This window comes from Poecile atricapillus, chromosome W (genome assembly GCF_030490865.1).
Source record: "Poecile atricapillus isolate bPoeAtr1 chromosome W, bPoeAtr1.hap1, whole genome shotgun sequence".
Classification (NCBI taxonomy): Eukaryota; Metazoa; Chordata; class Aves; order Passeriformes; family Paridae; genus Poecile; species Poecile atricapillus.
Window position 1 is genome coordinate 6,829,722 of NC_081288.1, and position 23,422 is coordinate 6,853,143.

Sequence of the window (23,422 nt, forward strand, 5' to 3'; positions counted from 1 at the left end):
ATTTTACCACATTTTATAAACGGCTTTGTTCTGCTTTCCTTTCTCCAAATAGGAAAATTCACTCTGTGAAAGAAAGTTCTTTCAAGATCTAGCCTGCATATAGAAACTACTTCTGTGCAAATATGAATATAAACTTAAGAGAAGAGACCAACTAAACCTCTCGAGGATATTACATCAAAGTTAATAAGGTGGAAGAGAATGCATTTTAGATTTTATATTAACTTCCTTCAGACTAAGAACCATTTTTCCTTGCACTTCAGTTTCCATCTCATTAATTTATTAATAATTAAACATTTGAAAAATAAAAGATCTGTTATATCTCATATAACGTCAATCAATAGATTTCTAATTAATCAGCCTTAGGGCACGGAGAAGCAGTTGCTCCAGCAACTGTTTCTACTACCAGCAAATTTTAGTTGGAGAAATAGGGTTTAGTTGTTTTTCTGTTCCAGAACAGAAACCAGAGGCCAGCTGAGATTTTTCTTAGCACAAAGGCTGAATCTAAGGGGGCACCCTGTGAGCATCTCCAGCATCCTGGGCCCATGTATGTGCTCTAGGTGGATCCTGGTTTGTGGAGTGATGCATCCCATCCTCTTTTGACTGGCAAACCTGAGAGGACGGGCAGGGAAGGATCCATCCATGCTGCCAGCCTGTCTGTGGGGATGGTGTGATACTCTGTGCTGAGAGGTTAGTAAGGCATGGATACATTGCTCTAACCTTGCAGATCTCACAAGTCCCAGAGCTCACAGATCAGAAAAAACAGCAGAAGATGATGGGAAACATTCAGAAGGGAAAAATGTGCTGTAGGGCACAGAAGGAGCCTGTGGTGGTGTCAAAACAGAAAGACACAGTTTTCAAAACCTAGATTTGCCTGTTTCCAGGCTGAAGCTGTATAACTCTCCAACAGTTCAGAAATCTCCTGTGATTTGCTGGAAGAGAAGGTGTTAAAGGTATATTTCATCTTTTGATCCTGAAAGTGCTTTCTGATGTAACTTTGCCCCCATAAATAACCCCTACGCATGGAATTGAGAATCACATTCTCAAATTATAGCTCCTGATGTGTCAAGTGCCTCTGACTAAAGGGATCTCAGTCCATGGAAAATATCCCTAGAAAATCTTTCCAGACTGATCAGTGTGCTCTTTCACAGTCATTTAAAATAAATCTTTCCTGGCTAATAACTGGAAGGACAGCCGTGTGTATGGGGTGAGACTGCAGGAGCTCTTTGGCAGTCTCAAATTCTGCCTGCTAACGTGGTACTGAGGCTCCTCCTGTGGGGATCAGGGAGAAATACAAAGGATGAAAATACTAGAAATAAGGAGAAAAAGTGGCTGAGGAAGGAAGTGAAACACCAGCTAAACACTGAAGGATGGATGAATCACTCAATATCTCTGCCAAATGTATAAAACAAACCCAATAGCCGTCCTTCTCTTGCTACAAACCCTCAGAAGTTGCTGGTTTGTTTCTAGGTAACTTTTCTCCTTTGTGCTTTTTGTTGGAAGCAGTATCACCGATTCAGGCTGAAATCAGGATTGTGTTGGTTTGGGTCTTTTTACAGGAAAACACAGTCAGGTTAATGATGTGTGAGCTCCAGGAAAGCCGTGGCATCCCAGAGCTCAGGCTTTGCTGCCTTCCAGAAGGCAGCACAGAGTTGCTTTGCTGTGGCTCAGGTGTGACTCCTGCCACCCTTTCTGGGAATGATGTCTGCTGTGTCCTCCTGGAGAGGCCACACTGCCTGGTCACCATCTTTCCCCACTCTTACTTAACACTTCTCCATAGTGCAGGGGAGGTTTTCACAGTTACTCATCAGACCTAGGCAATGAAGCTTTGCAAATTTGGGTTTTCTCAGTATCCACCAAAGCACGTGGATTAGCTTGTCATAACCCCAGTAGTGACAGTGGTGACCCTGATCCAGATTGGGATGTATCATGAGGGTTGATTTATCATGGGAGTGGTATTGCACATCCAGGCTCTGCCTGAACTTCCATTTAAGAGGTTCATATCTGGAAATAAAACTTGCAGAGGCTGGTCTGTACAACAATGGAGAGGTAAGGACTAGGCTGTGCAGGAATAGAGGTAAGAGCCAAATGCCAGGAGGAACTTGGGCATCCCAAATTACATTTAGCTGGAGTATAGGGGTTGACAGTCAACCTTCCATAATGAAGACACTCAGCTGCTGCCATCCCTGAGGGTGGGAAGAGCTTCCTGATTTGCCCGTTGTTATTTACTCCAGTCTCTGACCAGTAATGAGCTCGGCACTAACTTAATTAGATAAATTATCAAGTCCTTCCTCTGATGAGCCCTGGGCGAGGTGGGTTTGGCAGCCAGACTCCTGCACACCTAGCACAGACCTGGTCAGGTCCAGCAGGAACAGGAGCTGAAGCTTCTGCTGCTTCCAGACCTCTGTGCCCAGGGACTGTGCCAGGCTGGGACCCCCACCCTTCCCACAGCAACTTCCACAGTGAGTGCCCATCCAGACACTGATGGGGGCTTAATTCCCTCCTGGAAAAAATGCCAGGGGTTGCCTGAACCAGCTTAATGCTTAATTTTAGTATCTGAGGTTTTTCTCTTTCTTTTTTTCCTTTTTCTTTACTGTATTGCCAAAGCCACAGATACAGTTCTCTTTCAAGACTTATGAAGTCATAGGGGAAAACAGTGAAGCTTTCAAAGAAACAAAGCATCCATTCCATAGGAATGCAGCATAAGCTTACTTAATACTTTTCTTTTTACATTATAGGATGATTTTTGTGAAACTTTATTCCACTTCTAATCTTGTAAAAAAGATAAATCAGAGAGAAAACATTCCAGTGCTTTGTGGACTGCTCACTTTTGCAAATCAATGGCAAAGATATTTTCTGAAATTCTGTATAAATTTAACTTTCACACATCTTACTGTTCTTAATTTTCTGCTGTTGTGCTCTGGGGCAGACAACTTAGCTCTGCATAAGAGGAAGTCAAGAGCCCAAGAGACGAATTTTAATTAGAAGGCAATCAAACCACCAGATGGCTCTCTGATGTCTTAAATCTACACTTGGGTGAAATAAATTGACTTTTCTTAAAAACAGTGCTAGAGTAAATTTTAAACAATGCCCCAAAGCTGAAACATAAAGTAGTTCTGTATAGTTGTGAGAATAATTGGTAGACTCTGAGGCATTTGTCAGTATTATATTTGTTTAATGAAAACATTAATGTTTGAATTACTGGTTGCTTTCACACTGTGCCCTGTGATCTATTCCCAGTATGACTGTTTTAAAATTCTTTTAATGTTTGGGTTTAGTTGTACCAAATTATGGAAAATAAACAAAAAATAAGTTAATTCTTCCAATTTTCTATTTCAATGTTGTGTTCATTATGACAACATTATGAGAACGGAGAACTTGGTCTGAACCCTGCAGCACTGCAGGATGTGGGATGGGTATTTCCCAAGAGGGGTGATAAGGGCAGGGGGCAAGGTGAACTCCCCAAATCAGTGATCTGTGAGGAGAGGTGGAGCACAGTACAGAAGAGGGATAAGCTCTGCCCATTATCAGTACCCTAAAGCAGGAGAGGAAACCTTCATCAGAGTGACAGGGCAGAGCAGCACAGCAGAGAGGAGACCTGGGAAGTCTGTAATACCACACTCACTGTATTGGGGCCTGCTGAAATCACTCATATCTATTTTATCTAGGTGGTTGCATTTGTCTTTCCCTGCAGCTGGGGCTCTTCACAGAGTATTTGTGGGATCACATCTTTATTCTGTACCCCATATGTTGTATGAGGACCTCAAGGCCAAAATCAAAGTTTCTTTTTAGTCAGGGGATAAAATGCCAGTTGACTGCAGGGGTTCAAAGCTCAGCATCTCACTGCTTTTTTCAGTATGGATATTGAAATTTACTGTCTTGCATTGGCTGGTGGCTCATGTGCCAGCCTGGACCAGATGCTGTCAGAACCACACTGTCCCTACCCAGAGCTGCTGCCCTGCGGTGTTTGCATCTGCTGCAGCAGGAGGGAATATCCTGAACCATGGCTGACTGTTCTGCAGTGGGTTCAGCTGCTCTCTCTAGTTTGGCAGCTCACTCTGGGTTTCTAAATGATCTATATTTTTGTGCCTATAAATAACAACGACAGCAGAAATTGTGACTATTGTTGTGCTGTCTGTCTCTGGAGCAAGCCCAGTCTTGTGATCTCACTGCTCCACCAAGGAGCTGCTGCTTTTCTTCGCAGTCTCTGCGTGGCATTCCAGCCTGATATTTTGTGGGGGTCTTGATCTCAGGGTGGCCAAGAGGTCCAGTGCAGAAACTTGTGAGTCCCAAGGTGGGTCTAACACTTTAGGGACAACCTTATTGCAGCAGCAATGCCATTTTCTCTGCTGGGCCAGGTTTGTGGTGGTGTCTGTGTGGGACGTGCACACCATGGTTGTGTGATGAACACATCAGACTGAGGCCCAGAACCTGGAATCTCTTGTACTCGACCCAAGGGATATCTGTACTTGCAAGCTGAAATGTTTTGGGATGTGGTTGTTATTCTACAACAATATTGTTAGTCCATTATATTGTCAGTGTCTGCTTGAATCTGAAAACACTCATTAATTAACATGTTCTCTCCTGGGTGACCGTGTCCTTAAGGATGCTGAACTGCAGAAAGAATTGTAATAATGCAGCTTGGTTCTGCATCTTCAGACAGGGCTTTGGGCAGCTCTGAAACTCAAGTTCAGCTGGTTTTGTGTCAGAACTTTCAGCCTTGGGAGCACTGGGCTCTCAGGCATTGCCCTGTGGGAGGCTTGGACACCTCTGCATTCAGGTGGCCCTTAAGGAAGGACCTTGCAGCACAACAATAATAAGAACAATTATTAAAAAAACCCCAAATCATAAAAATATCAGCTCCATTTTTGCAATAAATAGTTTATTTTAATGGAGTATTATACAGAGGTGCTTTTAATGCACTGGAATACACTGTAACAAAAAGCAGTTTAACAAGAGGTTTCCAGCCTGGTGCTTAACAGCTGCAACAGGGGAAACATTTGGCATTTCTGTTTTCCTAACCTCCTGAGAACACACCAACGAGATTCCTCTTAATTGAACCCTTAAACTTTTAATGCAGTCCCTGGACTGATATGCATTTGCCCTATGTTTTACTTAGCTATTAAATGGTTGACTAAGGCCTTTACTTGGCCTATTAAACTGAATTGATGACATTTTAATATTGCACAGGGAATACCACAGGCCAAATAGAAAACAGACATCTGTGGCACCGAGACGGGTCAATTCTGGCACTAGGCTGAGGACCTGGACCAGGGAGCTGAGCTCTTGCAGCCACAGCAGCAGAAATAACACAGCAAGAGCAGGAGAGCATTTTCATCAGTGGCTTTGGATGTTCATACCTGGCTGTAACTCTCATTATTTAAGGGCTGCCTAAAGCACTTCATAAATCAGTGTGAAATCTGTTTTCCATACTGGTCTGTAGCACATGATGAGAGTGAATGGCTTTTTCCATTGCATAAATACACCTGGTTTTCCTGCTGGAGAGATGGACACACTCTGGCAGCAAGGCCAAACTCAGCATGGTGACTTTTCCTTTGGTTATGGAAGATGTGGACTAAGATTACCATCTCATAAGAACATGACAGGATGAACATATTTCTTAAAGGGACTAATCTTTCTCCCAAAGGTTAAAGGAACAACTGACAGTCACTGTAATGGGCCCTGTAACTTTCCATGACATTGGCATCAATACAGCAGTCATGATGCTGAGGAAGTGTTACCGTGCTGAGGGAGTCTTGAGTTATTTTCTGAGAAGTGAAATATTTCAGAAGTATGGAAAACATCCTGTGGTTTAAGGCACTTTCCAAGAGTTGAATCTATTGACTTGATTCCCCTCTCCTCTCTTACATCTGGAACAGGGGGCAGAGCTTGTGCCCCAAGTCCTGGGAGCTTTGCTGCTCACAGTTGTCACACCTTGACCTGCTGCCAGCAGCAACACCTGGGTTATCCAAACCCTGTTTCCCTCTCCAAGGACCTAAACCCCTCTTTAGAGTCATCCTTCACTGGCTTGCCCAAAATTGCAGAAGAAACGTGTGGCAGAGCAAAGGTTAAAGGCAGATCCCCAAGGTGAAGCTCTTGCCTTGGCCATGCCTTCATGTTTGTTGCACAGTAATGTTATTCTAATACTTATGCATCAGTGTGGAGGCTCCAAGGTGGTGGGAGGCAACAGCTTGACAAAAGTAAGGACCATAAAAAAGCTCTCATGGGTTATATGCACATATAGGGCATAGAGTCTTAAAAAAAAAAAAAAAAAAGGTTAAAATAGTGTTATTTTTCAGCTAAGTGTGTTGGGCATAATTTTTCAGATGCTATTGCCAAAATCTGGACACTCAGGATTGCTGTGCAGGGCTGATGAGCCCTGTAACCAAAGTCTGCATTTTATTTTTGTCCATGAGTTTTTTGCAATGTGCTTTGGCTACCATATTAGGGGAAAAAAAAAACCCTGTGTCCATCCATTTTATTAACTCCCTAATGTTCTTAGTACAAATCACACATCCAGGGTTTTATTTGGTAGATTATTTTTTAGGTTTGATCAGTTTGGAATGGAGGAGGAGGTTTTGATTTTAATTTTCACATTTCTGTATATTTAACATATACAACAGATGCTTAGGAGCCAGGATTTAAGATATTGGGATACTCCAGGGCCTAGGAGTATCCCTACAAAATGAAAAAGGAAGATTGCAAACTTATTTTTTTAAGTCACTACCAAATCCATGAAATTATGAGATCATGTCGTTTTGTTGCCAGGAATGCCCAGGATCTTAATATATCCCATACTTACTAAGTAGAGAGCAATTAAATATTAATGTCAAGGATTCCCTATGGGATGTACTGACCTGTTGGGGTGGCAGTTCAGACCAGCTCAGCACGACCCTTTGGATGCTCCAGAAGTGGGATCAGGCCCCAAACCACTTGTGCTGGCACACAGCTCATCTGTGGCCAGCGTGCCTGGCAGAAAGCTCCCTCCTGGAGTCATGTCCTGCCCTGGGTCTCCCCAGGAGCAGCAAGGCTGGGCTGGGAGAAGTGGTTCCATGGCTGTAGCCTGAAGCTGATGCAGTTTTACAGCTTGTATTTCTGCTGTTGGTTGGGGCTTGCTCATGAATGGGATTTTACAGGGCAGTTTAAGTATGAAATGTGAAACTCAGGGAAATTATACCCTTTACGATCCCCAGGGGGTAGGGCTCAAGGAAGAACTTTGCACAGAGCATGGCTAACAGGAGGCATCAGCAAAGTTTCTTTGAGGCTTTGGGATAATCCTGTTGGATGCTTAGGAGGCTGGGGAACTTGAGGGGAATGAGGTTCATGTCTTCACTTTTTACCCACTCTGCCTTGGGATCAGGCTTGCCAGGAGCTGCCTGTGGGGTGCCACTCCTGGGAGAGGGATGTTTAGGATTCTGTCATGTGGGATGGGCAGGAGTGTCACTGTGCCCTGCCCCAGCAGATGACCCAGGTGTTTGCTGTGGGACAGAGAAGAATCTTTGAACATCACTGTATTGGACTTCTAGTGCTGGATGTAACTCCCACAGATTTCTGCATGTGAGACAGTCTGGTTAAGCTTTTCTCCATTTTCCCAGCTAACTGTGATTATTTGTTATATCAATCATGGGTTTACTTTTTACAAACATAAGCTTTTACAGCTTGTCACTAATCCATCCATTAAAAATTATTACAGACATAGACAAGGCAATTGTAACACAAACTCCTAAAATACTGAGCATGACCTGTGAGGGTTGGCTTCTTGGCATCGATTCACTCTTCTGTCTTGAAAATAAAATTACACTACTTGTGCTGATTAACGAAGAAATAGCTGGAGCCTTGCATTTTCTGTGTCAAGGAAAATGTAACGTGTTAGAATAGATGGCAGCCTTGGAGCAATAATGTATAAATGGATATTTAAAATCTCTCCCCAGGCCAAGGGACAGTCCCAGTAAAAAACAGAATGCCTGGCACTTGTCCAACCTGGTTTGTTGAAACACAGGAGCAAATAGCCGTCATTATAAATAACAGAACCATAAAATCTACCCATTTTTTCTGTAGTCTTCATTATTAGCATGAGCATGTGTCTGTTTTCATCTCTGTGATTATATTCTTGGAAATTGTCTCTGTGATGAATTGATGATTTCCATTAGAAACATCTCCATGGCCTGGACTAAAACAGACACCAGCAAGGCAATAATTGAAGAATTATTAAAATAAACCCTGAGGCACATTTATGTTATGTAGGATATTCTGGAAACTTTCTCTTCTGTGAGCTCTGCTCCTACTAGATCTTTCAATAAATACTTGCCTTCCTGGAAGGCTGAGATTTATTTCCTTCTACAGGCAGTACATTCAGCTATTGCATAGAATCAAAGCAGTAAATATGTGGCTGTGACACCTAGTTTTAGTGCCAGGCAGTCAACGCAGACTGAGCAAGCACAGGGTGTAGGCAGGATCTCCCTTTCTGCTCTCTCCATGCCCAGATGGTTTCCCTCATGACTTCCCAGCATTTTTGGAGGCTGTCCTTTCTGCAGGCCAGGTTTGCCTTTGTTTCATTTGTTGCTGATGGTGCCTCATTCCTCCCATCTCTCCTGGGGATGCCATGGACAGCATTTCCTTGAGGAGCTCATCCCATGGTAGTTAAAGAGCAGAAATTACATGAGCCATCCTGTTTCACATGCCTGAATTCTGAGGGGTTTTTGAGAGTATCGAGAATTAGGACCAGATGCCTTTTTTTTTTTTCTTTTTTTTTTAAAAGAAACTGCCTCTTTTATACATCATAAATCTTCCCTCAAGGCCGTGAGAGAATATCTGTGCTGCCCACCCTCCAGCCAAACCACAATAAATCAGTGGGTCCTGCTGGTCTCTGCTGTGCCTTATCTGTGCAAAGGGCTCAGCTTGGAAATTAGCTGTTGCTAATGGGAGAGGGCAGCTGGCCATCTGCAAATAAACACGAAGCTTTCGTAGCCTGTGCTGTTCCTGGCCCATCAGCCATGCACAGGCAGCATCATGAACCCACCCACAGGCTTTGTGCATGGAGGGAGCTGGGAAGGAGTGGGTGATATGAAAAATTTGGGTTCATACGTAGGTGAAGGCCTCAAGTGGGACACACCAAGGAGAGCTCAGCAATCGTGGGTCGCAGTGAGATTTAGACCAGTGTGTTTGCCATAAACTGCTTTTGACAGGTTTGATCTGGCTCTGTGTTTAGTTCATCCTCATTCACCATGGCCTGTGTCCACTGTCCCCCTATAGAGGTGACTGGACAGGAGATCAATCAATTTATGTACAATCCTTAGGTTTCCAAATTCAATACCTCCATCTCCTGTTCTTTCAGTGACATTACAAAGTGTCCTCTTGAAACTGAATTTACTGGCTCAATACATAGTACTAAAATTCTCTTAACAGTCATGTAAGTTTTATTTAGCTGAGATTTCATCCAAGCTGCAAGAACTTAGATTGATGTGTCTCTACACCACTCTAAATTGCAGAAATTCACTCTTTGCTGTGGAAAACAAGAATATCTTGATTGAGCAGCAGTGAGATAAACTCACAAGATGAAGTGATTAAATGGTGTTGAGAAGTGAGTAATTTGAAACTGTATATTCTGTTTAGGTTATTGTGCTGGGAAACTCAAATTGGCAAATCTAAACCACTACAGTTATATTTGATTCAATTCTGAAATACAGGTACCTAATATTGGTCAATATCCTGTTCAGGAACAGCTAGTTCATTATTGATGTATATGTAAGTGAAGATACTTAACGTGATAATTTAACATTCCAAATGGAGAACTGGAAATGAGCATTTCCAGTTTCTAGTTAGCTCTTCTCAATGGATATCTTCTCAGGTGGCTGTTGAATATAACTTTTTCAGAGGGAAACTTCAGATAGAAGCAAAAAGAATGAGGTTACCAAAACCTAAATAAAGGTCTCTAATACAGCTAAGAATCTGCAGGCAGTGTTGAAAGGGTTCCAGTGACAAAGCATCCGAAATTATCATTGGAAAAAAAACTCAGCGTAATTAGTCAGTGTAATTAACTACTGGACAAAGCAGATAAGGGATTAGTGGTGTCTTCTAAGTCAAGCCTGTCTACACTGCTAAATGATAATCTTTTGTCCATCCAGGAGCAATGGATCAGAGGCAAAATCATACTGTCTTTGTTTTGTCTGGGGTCAGATCAGATTATTGTAATGGCTTTAAAATCTGTGAATCTGTCATATTTGATTTTAAGTGAATGAATCAAAAGACTCCCTTAATGTAGGTATGCACATTCAGACCTGAGCTGAGTGAATAATTCAATAATTACTTTGATGAGCACAAACATAAGAACACGAGCACAGTTTTATTGGGTCATACCAGAGATTCATCTGTTCCAGGATGGCTCTTCAGATGACAAAGGCTTTTGTCTTAAATCCACCACCTGCTAATTCCATTAGGTCCCCCATTTCTCATCTGTGGTGTGAAATAATTCTTTATATTTCCTTTGCCCATGCTCCATCCTTCTCATGAACGGTTTAGTGGTGGACTTGGCAGTGCTGAGTTAATGGTTGGACTTGATGATCTTAGAGGTCTTTTCCAGCCTAAATAATCCCATGTTTCTGTGGAGCTATGATTCTGTAGAGTGTTCTCCTCTGCCATCTCTTTTCTTTGTAAAACACATGCTCTCTGTTCACAGAGAAGCTTTCTGGTCCTCCTTGCTTTCCTTCTCTCTACTTCCCCAAGTTTGATTGTGCCTTTGGCCAAAGCATCTTGAGGACTCTTTCCATAAAGATCATCAAGGTGGGATTTGTCCAAATGAACACAGAAATGGACATTTCTGCTCCTCACACCCCAGACGTGCTCCCTTCCTTGCGCTGGCTGGAGGAAATGAGCGTGGTAGTTCTCACACAGGTGCTTATTGTCCAGACTTGCAAGATTTGGTGAGATGAACTTTGTCAAAAGCATTGAAAATGGGAGAGTTCCATTAACGTTTTGGAGGACAAATTTTTTCTGTTTTGCACTCATTTTTCTCCTAAACTTTTTGCTTGATTTTTCATGGCCACAGAGTATTTCAGGGAATTGCCCTTGATAACTCCAACATATATTTCAACTCCAGTGTGTATTTCCCAATGTTTATAGAAATTGTATATTCTAAAATAATGCATATAGAATAAAATGGGTTTTTCCTTGTACTTGAATTGCACATTTCTTCAGAAATACTTCATTATAAGCAATTGGAATTCTGAAGCTTTCTTTGTCAATTCTCTGCAGCTTTCTTGACACTCAAAATTCGTTGAGCATAATAATGACATATTAAATATATTTATATATATATAAATATAAACAGATAGTTGTTGCAACAGTTTGATAAAAAAAGATACTTATATAACTTAGAATTAAGTTGATCTGTTTGTTTTTAATATTTAGCGCTCAATTTATTGTTTCTACAAACTGCTTGGCAAGTTGATATTTGCAACAATGTATCTTGATAAGTTGACAGCATTTCTCCTTTTGTTTTTGTTCAAAATAAATTTTCCAGGGTTGTATTTCTCTAGGACAAAGGGATGACTCAGTATTGTAAATCCTACAGATAAGCTGAAAAAAGTAGAATTTATGTGAGATACAGGGGACGTAAGAATCTTCAAAGCTCGCTCTGCACTGAGACAAGTGTTAGTCAATACTATCTTTACATTGGCTGTTTCTATGATGACATTTGCCTGCAAACTTACTTGAGAGAAAGCAAGTGGAAAACAATTCAGTTTCAGAAAGAGGAATATACTCACCACCCCAGCTTTCTGTTAATTGTATTTCACTGAAAAGCTGAGCTGTTTAAGCTCCAGCTGAGAGTGACTTTATTGCACTTCCCTGTGCTCCTTTTCGTTATTTAGGACAATTCTCCTAAATTGTCTGCATTCACCTTGTATTTCAAAATTGTTTACTATACATTGCTTAATTTATAGTATCTGTTTTTGGTTGCATCAATTTTCAGTATTTTTAGGTCTGTTCTTCCTAGTTAGTGCTGGCAGGACATCGAGGTTGGTTTCCATTGGAAAACAAGTCAAAAGGAAAATAAACCAAACCTATTAGTGCTGAAACATGACCTAGTTTTAAATTGTTGTCAGGTGAGGAATCTCCTCCAGATTTTAACTATCCGCTTATTTTATGGAGAGATGGAGAAATAAGACAGCAGTTAGGAAATACATGGTTCCAGCCCTCAGATACTGGAAAAATTTGTATTTTTGTATTTTGAGCAGTGGTTTGTCTACAGAGCTGTACTTTTATGTTTCCCAGAAGCAAAGTGAAAAAGATTGAGGCAACAAGATTATATATATATATATATATATATATATATATATATATATATATACACACATACATACAACGAGCAAAAGTGGTCTGATTTACTGACATCCCACTGAAGGAAGTGAATAAACCAGTGAGCAATTTCTTCTCTTAAAACTATGCTTTTGAGGTATTTAATACATACTGTATATTTTTTATGACATTTTTTAAAATGCTGGTATTTCCACTGTTGAATACACTCTTTTCAGGGATGTGGTGATACCAAACTGTTGACTGACACAGGTAAAAGTCACCACTTCTGAGCTTCAGCTTTGCCTTTCCATTTAATGCAGAACCATGAAGATAAACAGGCTGAAGTGCCAACCTCTGTCATAGAATCATGGAACAGTTTGGGTTGGAAGGGGCTTCAAAGGTCACCCAGTCCTACCCTCCTGCAGTGAGCAGGGACAGCTTCAACTACATCAGGTTGCTCAGAGCCCTGTCCAACGTGACCTTTAATGTTTCCAGGGATGGGACAACCACCACCAGTCTGGGCAACCTGTGCCAGTGTTTCACCACCCTCCACAGGTCCTTTTTCAAATGCCAAGGAGCCCCTTTGAGTGTGATCCACCTGCTAATCCTGGGATGATTCACTGATTCCTGTGGAGGTACCAATCAAACTGTAGGAGCTCAGAAGAGCAGAATAAAGGATGTGTCCATCTTCTGCCCATCATGGTGTTTCCAGACCTCAGCAGAGTGCTGGAAATGTGAAATTTTGCTATGATATTTCTTAGGATCTGACTGTGTGGTGATGTTTTCAGTGGAAGCACAGGTTCCTTTCCTGTGCCTCATAGTGATGGCAGCACCGAGGGAGTGGGCTGCTGGCATTTGAAGGGCTGCCATAAGCTGTCACTTAGAACAGTGTAATCACAAAAGACTTAAAAACCTGATGTCCTTTGTCATTTGGTTGCCCTTGGCTCAGTCACACTTTTTACAGCTAATAGGACCAGGGGAAATTTTGAATATATGTCAAATCTTTGAAAATGGAATAAAATTTTGAAAAAAACAAGACATCATTGACCTGGTAGAATCGTGGACCTCAAAAGATCTCTGCAGTAGGGATTCTGTGAAGGAAAATGCTGTCTCCAAAGATTTTAACTGCCAAATTGTATTACATCCCTGAGCAGAGCTTTCCAGAGACTTAACAGTCTTGCCCCAGTGGAAACAGAGGTTTGTTCTCCAAAACACAACCTCACTACAGCTGCTCAGCAAATGTCGCATGAAACTTTTAATGTAGGGGAAAACTAGGTAGTTTGCTCAGTTTGGTTCAGAAAAATGACCACAGCATTTTTGCCCAATTGTTTCCCAAACAACCTCTCAGGGTGGGGAGCATCCCTTTGGAGCAGCCATCATCACAGTAGGGAAAGGGCTGAAAGACCAGAATAAATACCGTGGCAATGTTGCATTGTATTTTCTCTACACAACCTGGAAGGAGGTTGTAATGAGGTGGGGAGTCTCTTCTCCCAGGAAACTGTTGATAGGACAAGACAAAATGGCCTCATGTTGCACCAGCAAAGGTTTGGGTTGGAGATGAGGAAAATTTTCTTTGCTCAAAGAGTGGTCAAGCACTGGAAAAGGCTGCCCAGTGAGGTAGTGGAGTTGCCATCCCAGATAGTGCTCAAAAAGGGAGTAGATGTAGCACTTTGGGATATTTTTCAGTGGGCATTGTGATGTTTGGCCAAAGGTTGTACTTGATGTTCTTGAAGGTCTTTTCCAGCCTGGATGATTCTATGTTTGAACAGAAGTATCAAAGGAGAGGGTGCTAACATCTACCCATCCCTCCCTGACACATGCACACACCTGCATTCTAGAAAAACAACCCAAAACTAATCCTGTGTGCTTTCTTTGGTGGCCTTGGAGCATATATTTATGTTACCAGCAGAATTTAAGCTAGGTGATTTAAAGATACAATAACAAGGAAAGTCCTCGCCATTTTCAAGCTGTAGATTTTATGATGTGCTGCAAATGAGAAAGCCAGGGCAGTTTTCTGACATATTTACTGAATAAAGTAAATCTCTGTAGGCCATACAGTAATTCTATAGCAATATCTGTCCCTGCCTGATTAACATCCTAGATTATTGGTACAATGAGAATTTTTATCACGTACTTCTGTTTGCAAGAGGTCAGACAAAATAATCATAATGTTCCTTTCTGGGTCTAAAATCTATTAATCTGTTTACTCATTTTTCCTTTTATGTGTTGCTTCGTTTGCACAATGAGATGAGGGTGGCCAATTTCTCTTTCCTTTCAAACACCACATTGGCCAGGTTTGCCTTCTGGTTCTCATGCATTTTTCACAATGCAGAGGAAGTTTAAAGCCAAACAGAAAAGCCCTCCATTAAAAACAAAATACATTATAAAAATGGAAGTGTTTGTGTTAATAAGAATTCCTTCATTAGAGAAATGTAATACTCAAAGGCAGAACTACTCAGGAATAGTCCCTTCAGTCTTTATCTCCCATCACACTTCAGCTTCATGCTGAGTTCTGTGCTGTTTCTGATTTATATTGTAGGAAACTGCGAATGTATAACTTCTGATCAATAAGCTGCTCACAATTTTAGGGTAGTGCTCATGTTTAACTTTTCATACTGTCTTGGGAGGCCTCCTGCTCCAGTTTCTGAAATCAGTCCTCTTTTTGTTCGGCATCCCTAATGTGCAAGTTTAAGCAGTATTAGTGAATCCCTAGGGATGTGTCTGCCTTTGCAGGGTGGTTCTTCTAACCCAGAGTGATGTATGGTTCTTTGGTGACTTGTCCAATGAAGGATGGATCATGACTTGAACTTCATGGAAGCATCAGGTGAACTTAACACCCTTCTGGAGGGAAAAGCCAACGAGCTCTGAATAGCTTTGCTAGAATCCTTCATGTAAATCCACCACTGATGAGTTCATCAATAAGACTCCTGATAAAAAGCAATTAAACTGTCAAGCAGTAAATGATCCAGAGCAATTCCAGCCTGTAGTACAAAAGAGGCAGAAAAGCATCAATGTTTTGCCAAATGGCAAAGAAGTCAAAGTGATATTTCAAAGGGTGTTATTTTTCAAGCTCCTAAAACAAGCAGAAAGGTTCCTTAGTGGAACCCAGTGGGGGATGCAGGGGTGAAGAAATGAGAGGATTTATCTGTATGCTCACACAGTCCCACCAAGAGAAAGAAAGGGTAATATGAATACATTAATATGACTAACTTATTTTTAATTACATTGTTTATTTGTTCTTTTATTCATGTATTTATTCACCTGAAGGCTAACATATGTAGGCACATCCCCCACCAGGCAGCCCCACTGTGGTGGCAGTCTGGCAGGTATCTGGTACCGTGACCTGCAATGGGTGGTGCAGGTTTCACTCTGCTGGCAAAAACACCAGAAATTCAGAGAGATGGGCTCTTGTTTTCTGTTTATGAGTTTAGGGGTCTTAAATTACAAGGGAGTTTTAGCTTGGTTCTCATTTTTCATCAAAGTACTTCTTTGAAGCTTTTCACGTTCTGCTTTCCTGATGGTGTTGCAGAGGAATCAGATGCTTTGGAAAGAGCTTGATAATGCCTTTACTCTTTACCTGCAGCATGGGCTGTTCTCTTTTTGTTTGCCAGTTTGGTTCTTTCCTGAAGAACTGATGGTGAAATGGGTTCATGTAAAGGGAAGGAGTAATAGTAATGCTGATATGAGTCCTCTTCTCTCTCAAGTTATATCTGTAAATTAGAAATTGCACAAATATGGAAACTGTAGTGTGAAGGACTGACACCAATCCTTGAACAGAGCCTGAGTAATTACAAGGACACTGTTAGAGTGACCTCTCCTTTGCCTCTAATGAGCATTGCAAGGTCTTTCAGGGTCCTTTTTTAATGTCTGTGCAGGGTGTTCAGCCAACAGTGTACACATTGAGAGCCCAGTTAACAAGGTAGCTTGTCCGTGTACAAAACCACTAGTATTTTCAAAGTTGTTTGAAACCTGTCCGAAACTGAGCCACTCAGTGTGGCAGCTTGTGCTAGAGGTTTAGTTCTGCATTTAAACATCAAACTGGGAAGAAACAAGAAGCAAAACCCCCAAATCCTGTCAGGAAAATAAAAGATTATAAATATAAATATAGGAATTTATTACAAACTCCATCACCAGGGTAAGTCCTCTGAAAGATTTGTATCATCTGCATGATTGATACAAGAAGTCTCCTTAATGAAACACTAGATCTGGAAGCTTTTGTCTCAGGAAATCCTGAGTGAAATCTATGTTTCCCCAGTGGAATTGGAGATAATATCTCTTTTATCATATGGTCCTATTATCATATTATCATGTGATTGGGTTTTACTATCCCTATTCAAACTGGGTGTTAATGGAATTACATCCTGGCCTGTACAAGTAACAGTGTGACCAGCAGGACCAGGGCAGTGAGCTCCCCCTGTACTGGGCACTGGTGAGGCCTCCTCTCAAATCCTATTTCCTTTCACCTCAAGGTTTGTTCTGGCCTTTTTCATGTGGCTAGTCAGTAATACGTACTAAAAGCATGTAGCCTTGGGTAAAAGATATAGTAGAAGCTGAACTATTCATATTTATGACTGGGTTTGGTTGCAGTTTTTTCATCCTAAACTAAATTATTCTTCTGGTCATTGTTTTGAAATTGTTTCCTGTTGCTGGAGGCAGGCAAGGCACATGCTGGGGTGTCCATGTGCCATGGGGACACTTGGCTCAGCTCCTTCTCCAAGTGCTGGGCTTTTCCCAAGTGCTGCTTGGAGAACCAGGGGAAAGCCACTTCTCGGTGGCTGAGCAAGGACCAAGGGTTGGAGCCACACACGTTCCCTCCAGGCAGTCCCAGCAGTCACATCCCTACAGAAGAAGCAGTTGTGGCTGCTTTGCTGAGTTTTGCCCAGCTCTGAGTCCCTGGGCAGAGCTGTTGGTACTCTGGATCACAGTGTGACTCTTGAGCTGCTCCAGAGTTAAATGCTTTTCAAGTACCTGAACTTGGCTAGCTGTCCTTGGATTTTTTTCTTTGCTGGGAACCAAGATTGATATCATCAGGGGAAAAGGGTTCCTTCTGCTGTTTGTGTGTTCAGCTCTGTGAGCCAGTGCCAGCTGCAGGACAGGAGAAGTCCTCTAATTTTCACTGAGAAACCCCTCCTACTCTCTCTTTCTGGACAGAAAAGTCTGTCTTAAATTCCTTTAAAACAAAGACCTAATTCTGCTTTTACTGCCTGCAGTTTTAATTCTGCCTCAAAATTACCATAGAGAGGGCAAAGCTGGATGGTGCCATTAAAAAGAAAATAATTATTCCAGAGTATTAAAGACTGGAACAAATTGCAATAACACTTTGTGAATGCCCAGGTCTGCTCAGGACAGATGCCAAGTCCCATCTCAGCAGGGCAGAGGGGGCTGGGATCAAGACCAGAAAACAGGCTACATCTCCACTATGACTTTGGAGCTCAGATGGTCTCCCCCAGCTGCCTTTGCTGGTTTGCTCCTGTAACAGCCGTGACTTCTGTCAGCCCTTGGGCGCCGTGCAGGGAGCAGCATTCCCAGTGACATTAGGGTTAACCCCATCTCAGAGGAGAAAAGCCATAAGGACATGGGCTCCATATGCAAAGCAGCCATGGCCTTGGGTGCTGAGTTGAAGAGTTTCCTGGGGAGGTGGACCTCAGCCAGGAGCCTTGCTCACAGCAGGGAGACTGGAGGTGAGCACAGATGTGTAATGCACCATAACACAGAGTCACCACCCTAATAAATAGGAGCACGAGACCTTGGCTCTCTGCATGTACCTGTCAACAATCTCAGTAAGCAAGTGCCTGCAAATGTAAGGGCTGCTCCTCCTGAGTGCTTGGATTAAGCTCTGGTTTGCAGTGCATCATTTAAGGGGTTGCAAATATTTTCCGTGTGTTGAAATTAAATTATAAACAGATTGAGCCTGGGTACAGTAGATCCACTGGACTAAATCTGACTAAGAAAAGCTTTCAGTTAAAGAATGGGGCTTAAGGGGGATGGGGAATGAGCTGGCATGGAGGGAAATTCTGTCAATTTAGCAAAAAATATTTTGTGGAAATATACTCTGCAAAGATTGAAGGAGAGTTTCCTTGTGCAGGAGAGGAATTGTAAATTAGTATCTACTAAAGCAGTCTGTTGCTTGAATGTAACAAAAGTAACTTTATGAAACTACAAAACAGCACACGCTGCATTTTCATGGGCAATGTGCTGTATTCAGTGATATTAATTACAGTGTGGATCAATTTTCAGTGCAATCAATCCACAGGAAACAAAGGTACTGCAAGGGAAATATAAAAAGACAGTCAGCTAATAGGAGCCATATTCAATAAAATTGTATCTGTCTTCAGTGTTCTCCTGTGGCAGGACACAGGATGGGCTGGGCAGTGGGTGTGGGGCCAAGAGGGGTTTGGAGCAACACTGTGTATTCACACATATGTGTATAAAAATATGTATATGTGGGAAATACAACTCCTGTTTTGAGAAACTAGGAAAGAAGGGGATTTAATTCAGGCTGCTGGTGGACTTCAGACCCAGGGTGAACTTCACTTTTCCTGCAGTTTCAATTTAGTGCCGGTACGTTAGTAAGCTGTTTGTTTTGTTTGCTTAGCACTTAATAGAAGGATTATCTGGTTTCTTTCTTTTTCTTCCAAGGTTGCTTTTTATTTTCTAAGCTGAATGTGTTCATTTTTAGTGGTAGCATTCTCTTCCATTCAGGCTCCAAACTTCCCTAGGAAGTGACTTCATGTTATTATTCAAGTAGATTATTGCCTGGAGTGGCTGAATTACCTAGTGTTCGTATAATGGCCAGCTCTCAGTCCATATGCATTTAATGACTGTAATCATTTGTTATTTTCCCTTTATTAGGTTTGTTTTTAAAGAAAGTTTTATTGTGCTATTTATGATATGCTAAGTGGTGCAACTTGCTGAAGAAACATATTGCATACATTTTATTTTTTAATAGGTTTTGCTTGCTAAAATGGAAATCTTTTATTTACCCTAGTAGGGCAGTTTTTTGCTGACAGTTTTATTATTTCAATAGCTCAGACGTTTCTTTCCTCTTTTGTTTTCTCAGATACTCCTCCAGGGAGTTTTAATGTGCCATTCTTTATTTAAGATTGGGTTCAGAACATGTTATTTCTAGCAAGGCAGGGAAAAAGTGCAAGACAGCAGACATTAAATAGTGGGATGTAAAGGTTTTATTTTCTTGCCTCTTTGAGTTGTGGAATCCTTTCCTCATTTGTGTCACCTGGTGATTAATTGCACTGATAATCTGTGTTCCTCATCAATAACTGTCTCCTACCAGTGCCAGGCAGAGGCTGTGCACTGCCTAAAGAGCTTGTCACTGCAAATAAATGAACATACATATGTGAGTAAAGGATGGGACCTCTGAGAGCATTTTAAATTGTCAGAGGTGCAGGCTCCTTTAATAAGCTAATGCTCTATAGGTAGTGGCAGCAACTCGTGAATGCAGTTCCCTTGCTAGTGGGGAAAGAATGGGACCATTTCCCTGGGGCAAACCCTGAGCTTTGGTCAGTGGAGTGAAAAGTGAACCTTAAGGGATCATAAAAGGTGGGAGCTTTACAGCCTGAGTGTGCCAGCATCAGCAGATGGAACTGCCTATGCAAAGCTATTTAGGGTGGGACAGCATGGAAGGCAGGGTCTGCTCCCCTGGCTCTTGCTGGGGTAGAATTGATTCCCTCTGCAAGTGCTAGTGAGTCTTTGACCACTCCCTGATGTGTGATGGATTTTATTTTCCATTCTAGCCTGACCAGTCCTTGGAGAAAAACTCAATTAATAGAACTATAAAATATACTGAATTAGAAGGGACCCATCAGCATCATTGAGTCCAGCTGGCCCTGCACAGGACACCCCAATGACACCCTGTGCCTGAGAGCATCGTCGAAATGATTTTGAACTCAGACAGACTTAGTGCTGTGACCAGTTCCCTGGGGAGTTCCAGTGCTGAGTGCTGTTCCAGTGCTCAACCACTCTCTGGAATAAGTTTTTCCTGATACCTCCCCTGACTCAGCTTCAGGCCATTCCTTTGGGTCCTGTCAGTGGTCACCAGAAAAGAGACCAGTGCCTGCCCCTCCACTGCCCCTCATGAGGATGTTGAAGAGCACAATGAGGTCTCCCCTCAGTCTCCTCCAGGCTGACCAGACCAAGTGACCTCAGCCCCTATGCATACAGCTTCCCCCTCCAGACCCTTCACCATCCTCGTGGCCCTCCTTGGGACAGTGCAGGAGCCCCAGGGCTGCAGGCAGATCTGCTCTGGCTGCCCGTGTCTAGTGCATGGCCTTGACCATCCTTTAATGATGCAGAAAGAGCATTACCAAGCACATCCTCACGCTTCTGCTTCCCGTTTTCCAGAGTGTCTGGCGGAGAGCTCTTTGACCGCATTGTTGAGAAGGGGTTCTACACGGAGAAGGACGCCAGCACCCTGATCCGGCAGGTCCTGGACGCTGTGTACTACCTGCACCGCATGGGCATCGTGCACAGGGACCTCAAGGTACGGCCACAGCGCTGCTCAGCCCCTGGGCAGGGCTGGTGAAGGCTGGGTAATGGTGTGTGTTGTAGTTAAGGCCTTGCGCTGTGGAAGATATCGGGATGTAACGGAAAGCTAGTAACCCACCCCTCTCTGTTCGGATAGCAAGGCCCCCCTGCAATTAGCCAATAGCACCTAACTGTGATGTAAGCAGATGGGAGTAACACAATGACCCTAGGTTATAAAAGGTCAAATTCTCCTGCAATAAACGCCATTGCTTCGCCATCCATCACATTGATGTCTTGTGGGTAGAGTGGTCCGGTGGCAAAGGGGGGGCCACCGTGCTGGCTTCTGAACCAGGGTGTCTGCCTTGCTTGAAAAACCCAACAGGTGTGAGCCTGACAAACACGCTGTTTCAGTAAGGTTTTACCCTAGCAGAGATGCTCCAGAGCCTTCCCGTGTAATTGGTTTTAATGACGACTCTGCAATCGGGGCAGTTCTAGCTGGAGTTTTGCACATATGATGTGAGGAAAAGCCATTAAGATCCAAAATGTTACGTTAAGGCAGAAACCCCATCTCAGCTGAGTTGTGTTCACTGCTGTAAAGTATTTCACAGGTTTGCTGTGCTATATTTACTTTTACTTCATAATAACTGGTAACAATAGTGGGGTAAAGTTGAGGAATTTCTTATCAATTGGAACAGTGTTTTTGGAGACACTGTTAACAGCAAGGGTTCTTCTAAGGACCATTGTGTGCCAGTGTGATATTTGGATGATTTTCCTTTCAGCTGCACCATATTGTCACATCTAAACCTCTCAGCTTTTCAGGTAAAAAAAAACAAACCCTAAACATTGTTGTTTCATTGTTTTCTTCCACTATCTTAAATTGTCATTAAGACATACAGAAAGGCTTGGATTTGATAGGACTTCAGTGTTTTAAATAATAAATTAGAAGAAGACACTAGAAAAAGATACAAATTTCAAAAGAAAGCTCTGGGTTCAGTTCCTGAATTAGTTAATTCTGCCAAAGTTTACTTGCAGAAATGAAGACTTCAGTGATGGAAATAACACCTCTGGTTGTGTTTTGGAGGGTTGCTCCAAACGGCAGTTTCCTTGGATGTTCAGGCAGAGTTTGTATTTTCCCCCTGTAAAGAGAGTGGAATTTGGCTCCATGTTATGAGCCTTATATAAGCCTTATAAAAAGGCTTGATGAACATTAGTGGAGTCAAGAGGCGCTGCAGTCCAGTCCAGACAGTCACAAATAATGGGTTTCCTGTAAGGAGGCACTGGTTAGGCTTCCATCTCCTACAGTCTCCACATCTTGCCCTTGGTTCCTGTCAATTTCTTGACTTTATGCTGAAGTACATAGAAACATTCTCATATTTATAAGAGCTCACAGAATTCCAATATGGAAGTACTGTATTTTAACATGAGCATGTTACTGCCAAATTCAACTTTTAGGAAATAACTTGAGACTTCTTTTTGCCACCAGCATTTTTGGAGGGTGGTCCAAGACCTCCTCCTTCAGATATTCCATTGTACAAGGTCTGGGTATTCTTTTCTTTATAACGTAAAGCAAGTTATACCTCTCATTTTAAAAAATAATCTTATTTTAAAGTTCCTGTAATAAAATATGGGATCTGGTGACTTGGGAATTAAATTAATGTACAAATTCTTTCAGAGGTTATGTAAGGCCAAGCTGAATTTAGATCAAACCAACCTTCTCCAGTGGTATTTCGTAGCAGAGTAGCTCTTTTTCTCTTTCTCTCTTTTGTTTGCAGGTTTTTGTCAGTACCATACCAATTGTCAAAATGACTCATAAAATACAGTATATGAGGAACACCTGCTGTGAATTTCTGTTAGCAAAAACATACTATGATGAGAAAAACAGGGATATAATAAGGTTTTTTATGGTCTCAAAATATCAAAATAAGTGTAAGGCTCAAAATGAAACTATAGGAAAGAATCCACTCTACAAAAATACAACCCATGAAACATCCATAACAATTATTTATTGTAATTATGAGTTTATTCAGATACCAAAATAGTACTTGCTGTAGGTGGTAAAAGCAGGTCTGGGCTCCAAGCCTATGATCTAAGTAATGCAACAGCAGATTAGAAGTGATGGCAGCAGGTGATGTCCAGGGGAAGTCCAGGATGCACAAAAGAACTGAAAGGCTCAAGTAGCTCCACTTGGTACAGAGCCACCTTGTTAATGCTTTTTGAATTAACCAGCTTGAGGAAACAGAATTCTTTTAAAGAACTTTGACCCTTAAATATGTGGGTTTCTTGGCTTTACTGAATGTGAATATGTGGGAACATGAGGTGAGTTAGCAGAAACGGTTAGGAAATAACTGCTTTTTCCTTAATTCCAAGTCTACCAGCCCCTCAGCAGATCATAAGGGCAGTAGTAAAAATTAGGAGTGACTCCAGCCTAGGACAGAACATGGTATGAAACTGCAGTCCCTAAAACACTATAAAGTCTCACTAAAGCACTGGACTTGCAAGGTATCATGAGAAAGAAACATAAATGGTAAAACTGTGTATATATTTTTTGGAACCAAATTGTTTCTCTTTTTACCTCAGCCCTGCTGGCCCACAGCTGTGGCTGTGGCTTGCAGATCCTCTCATGGCCATTGTGTCCCATGTTTCCACATGT

The 23,422-nt window shown here is 42.0% G+C and overlaps 1 protein-coding gene across 1 annotated transcript in view; it reads left to right on the plus strand.

Moving 5' to 3' along the window:
• The window catches only part of LOC131592469 (calcium/calmodulin-dependent protein kinase type 1D), a 209,322-nt gene that overhangs the window by 149,222 nt on the left and 36,678 nt on the right, over positions 1–23,422 (plus strand). Inside the window, exon 4 of the mRNA XM_058863999.1 lies at positions 20,650–20,788. Within this exon, the coding sequence (XP_058719982.1) occupies positions 20,650–20,788 (139 nt within the window). The remainder of the gene's footprint in view (positions 1–20,649; positions 20,789–23,422) is intronic.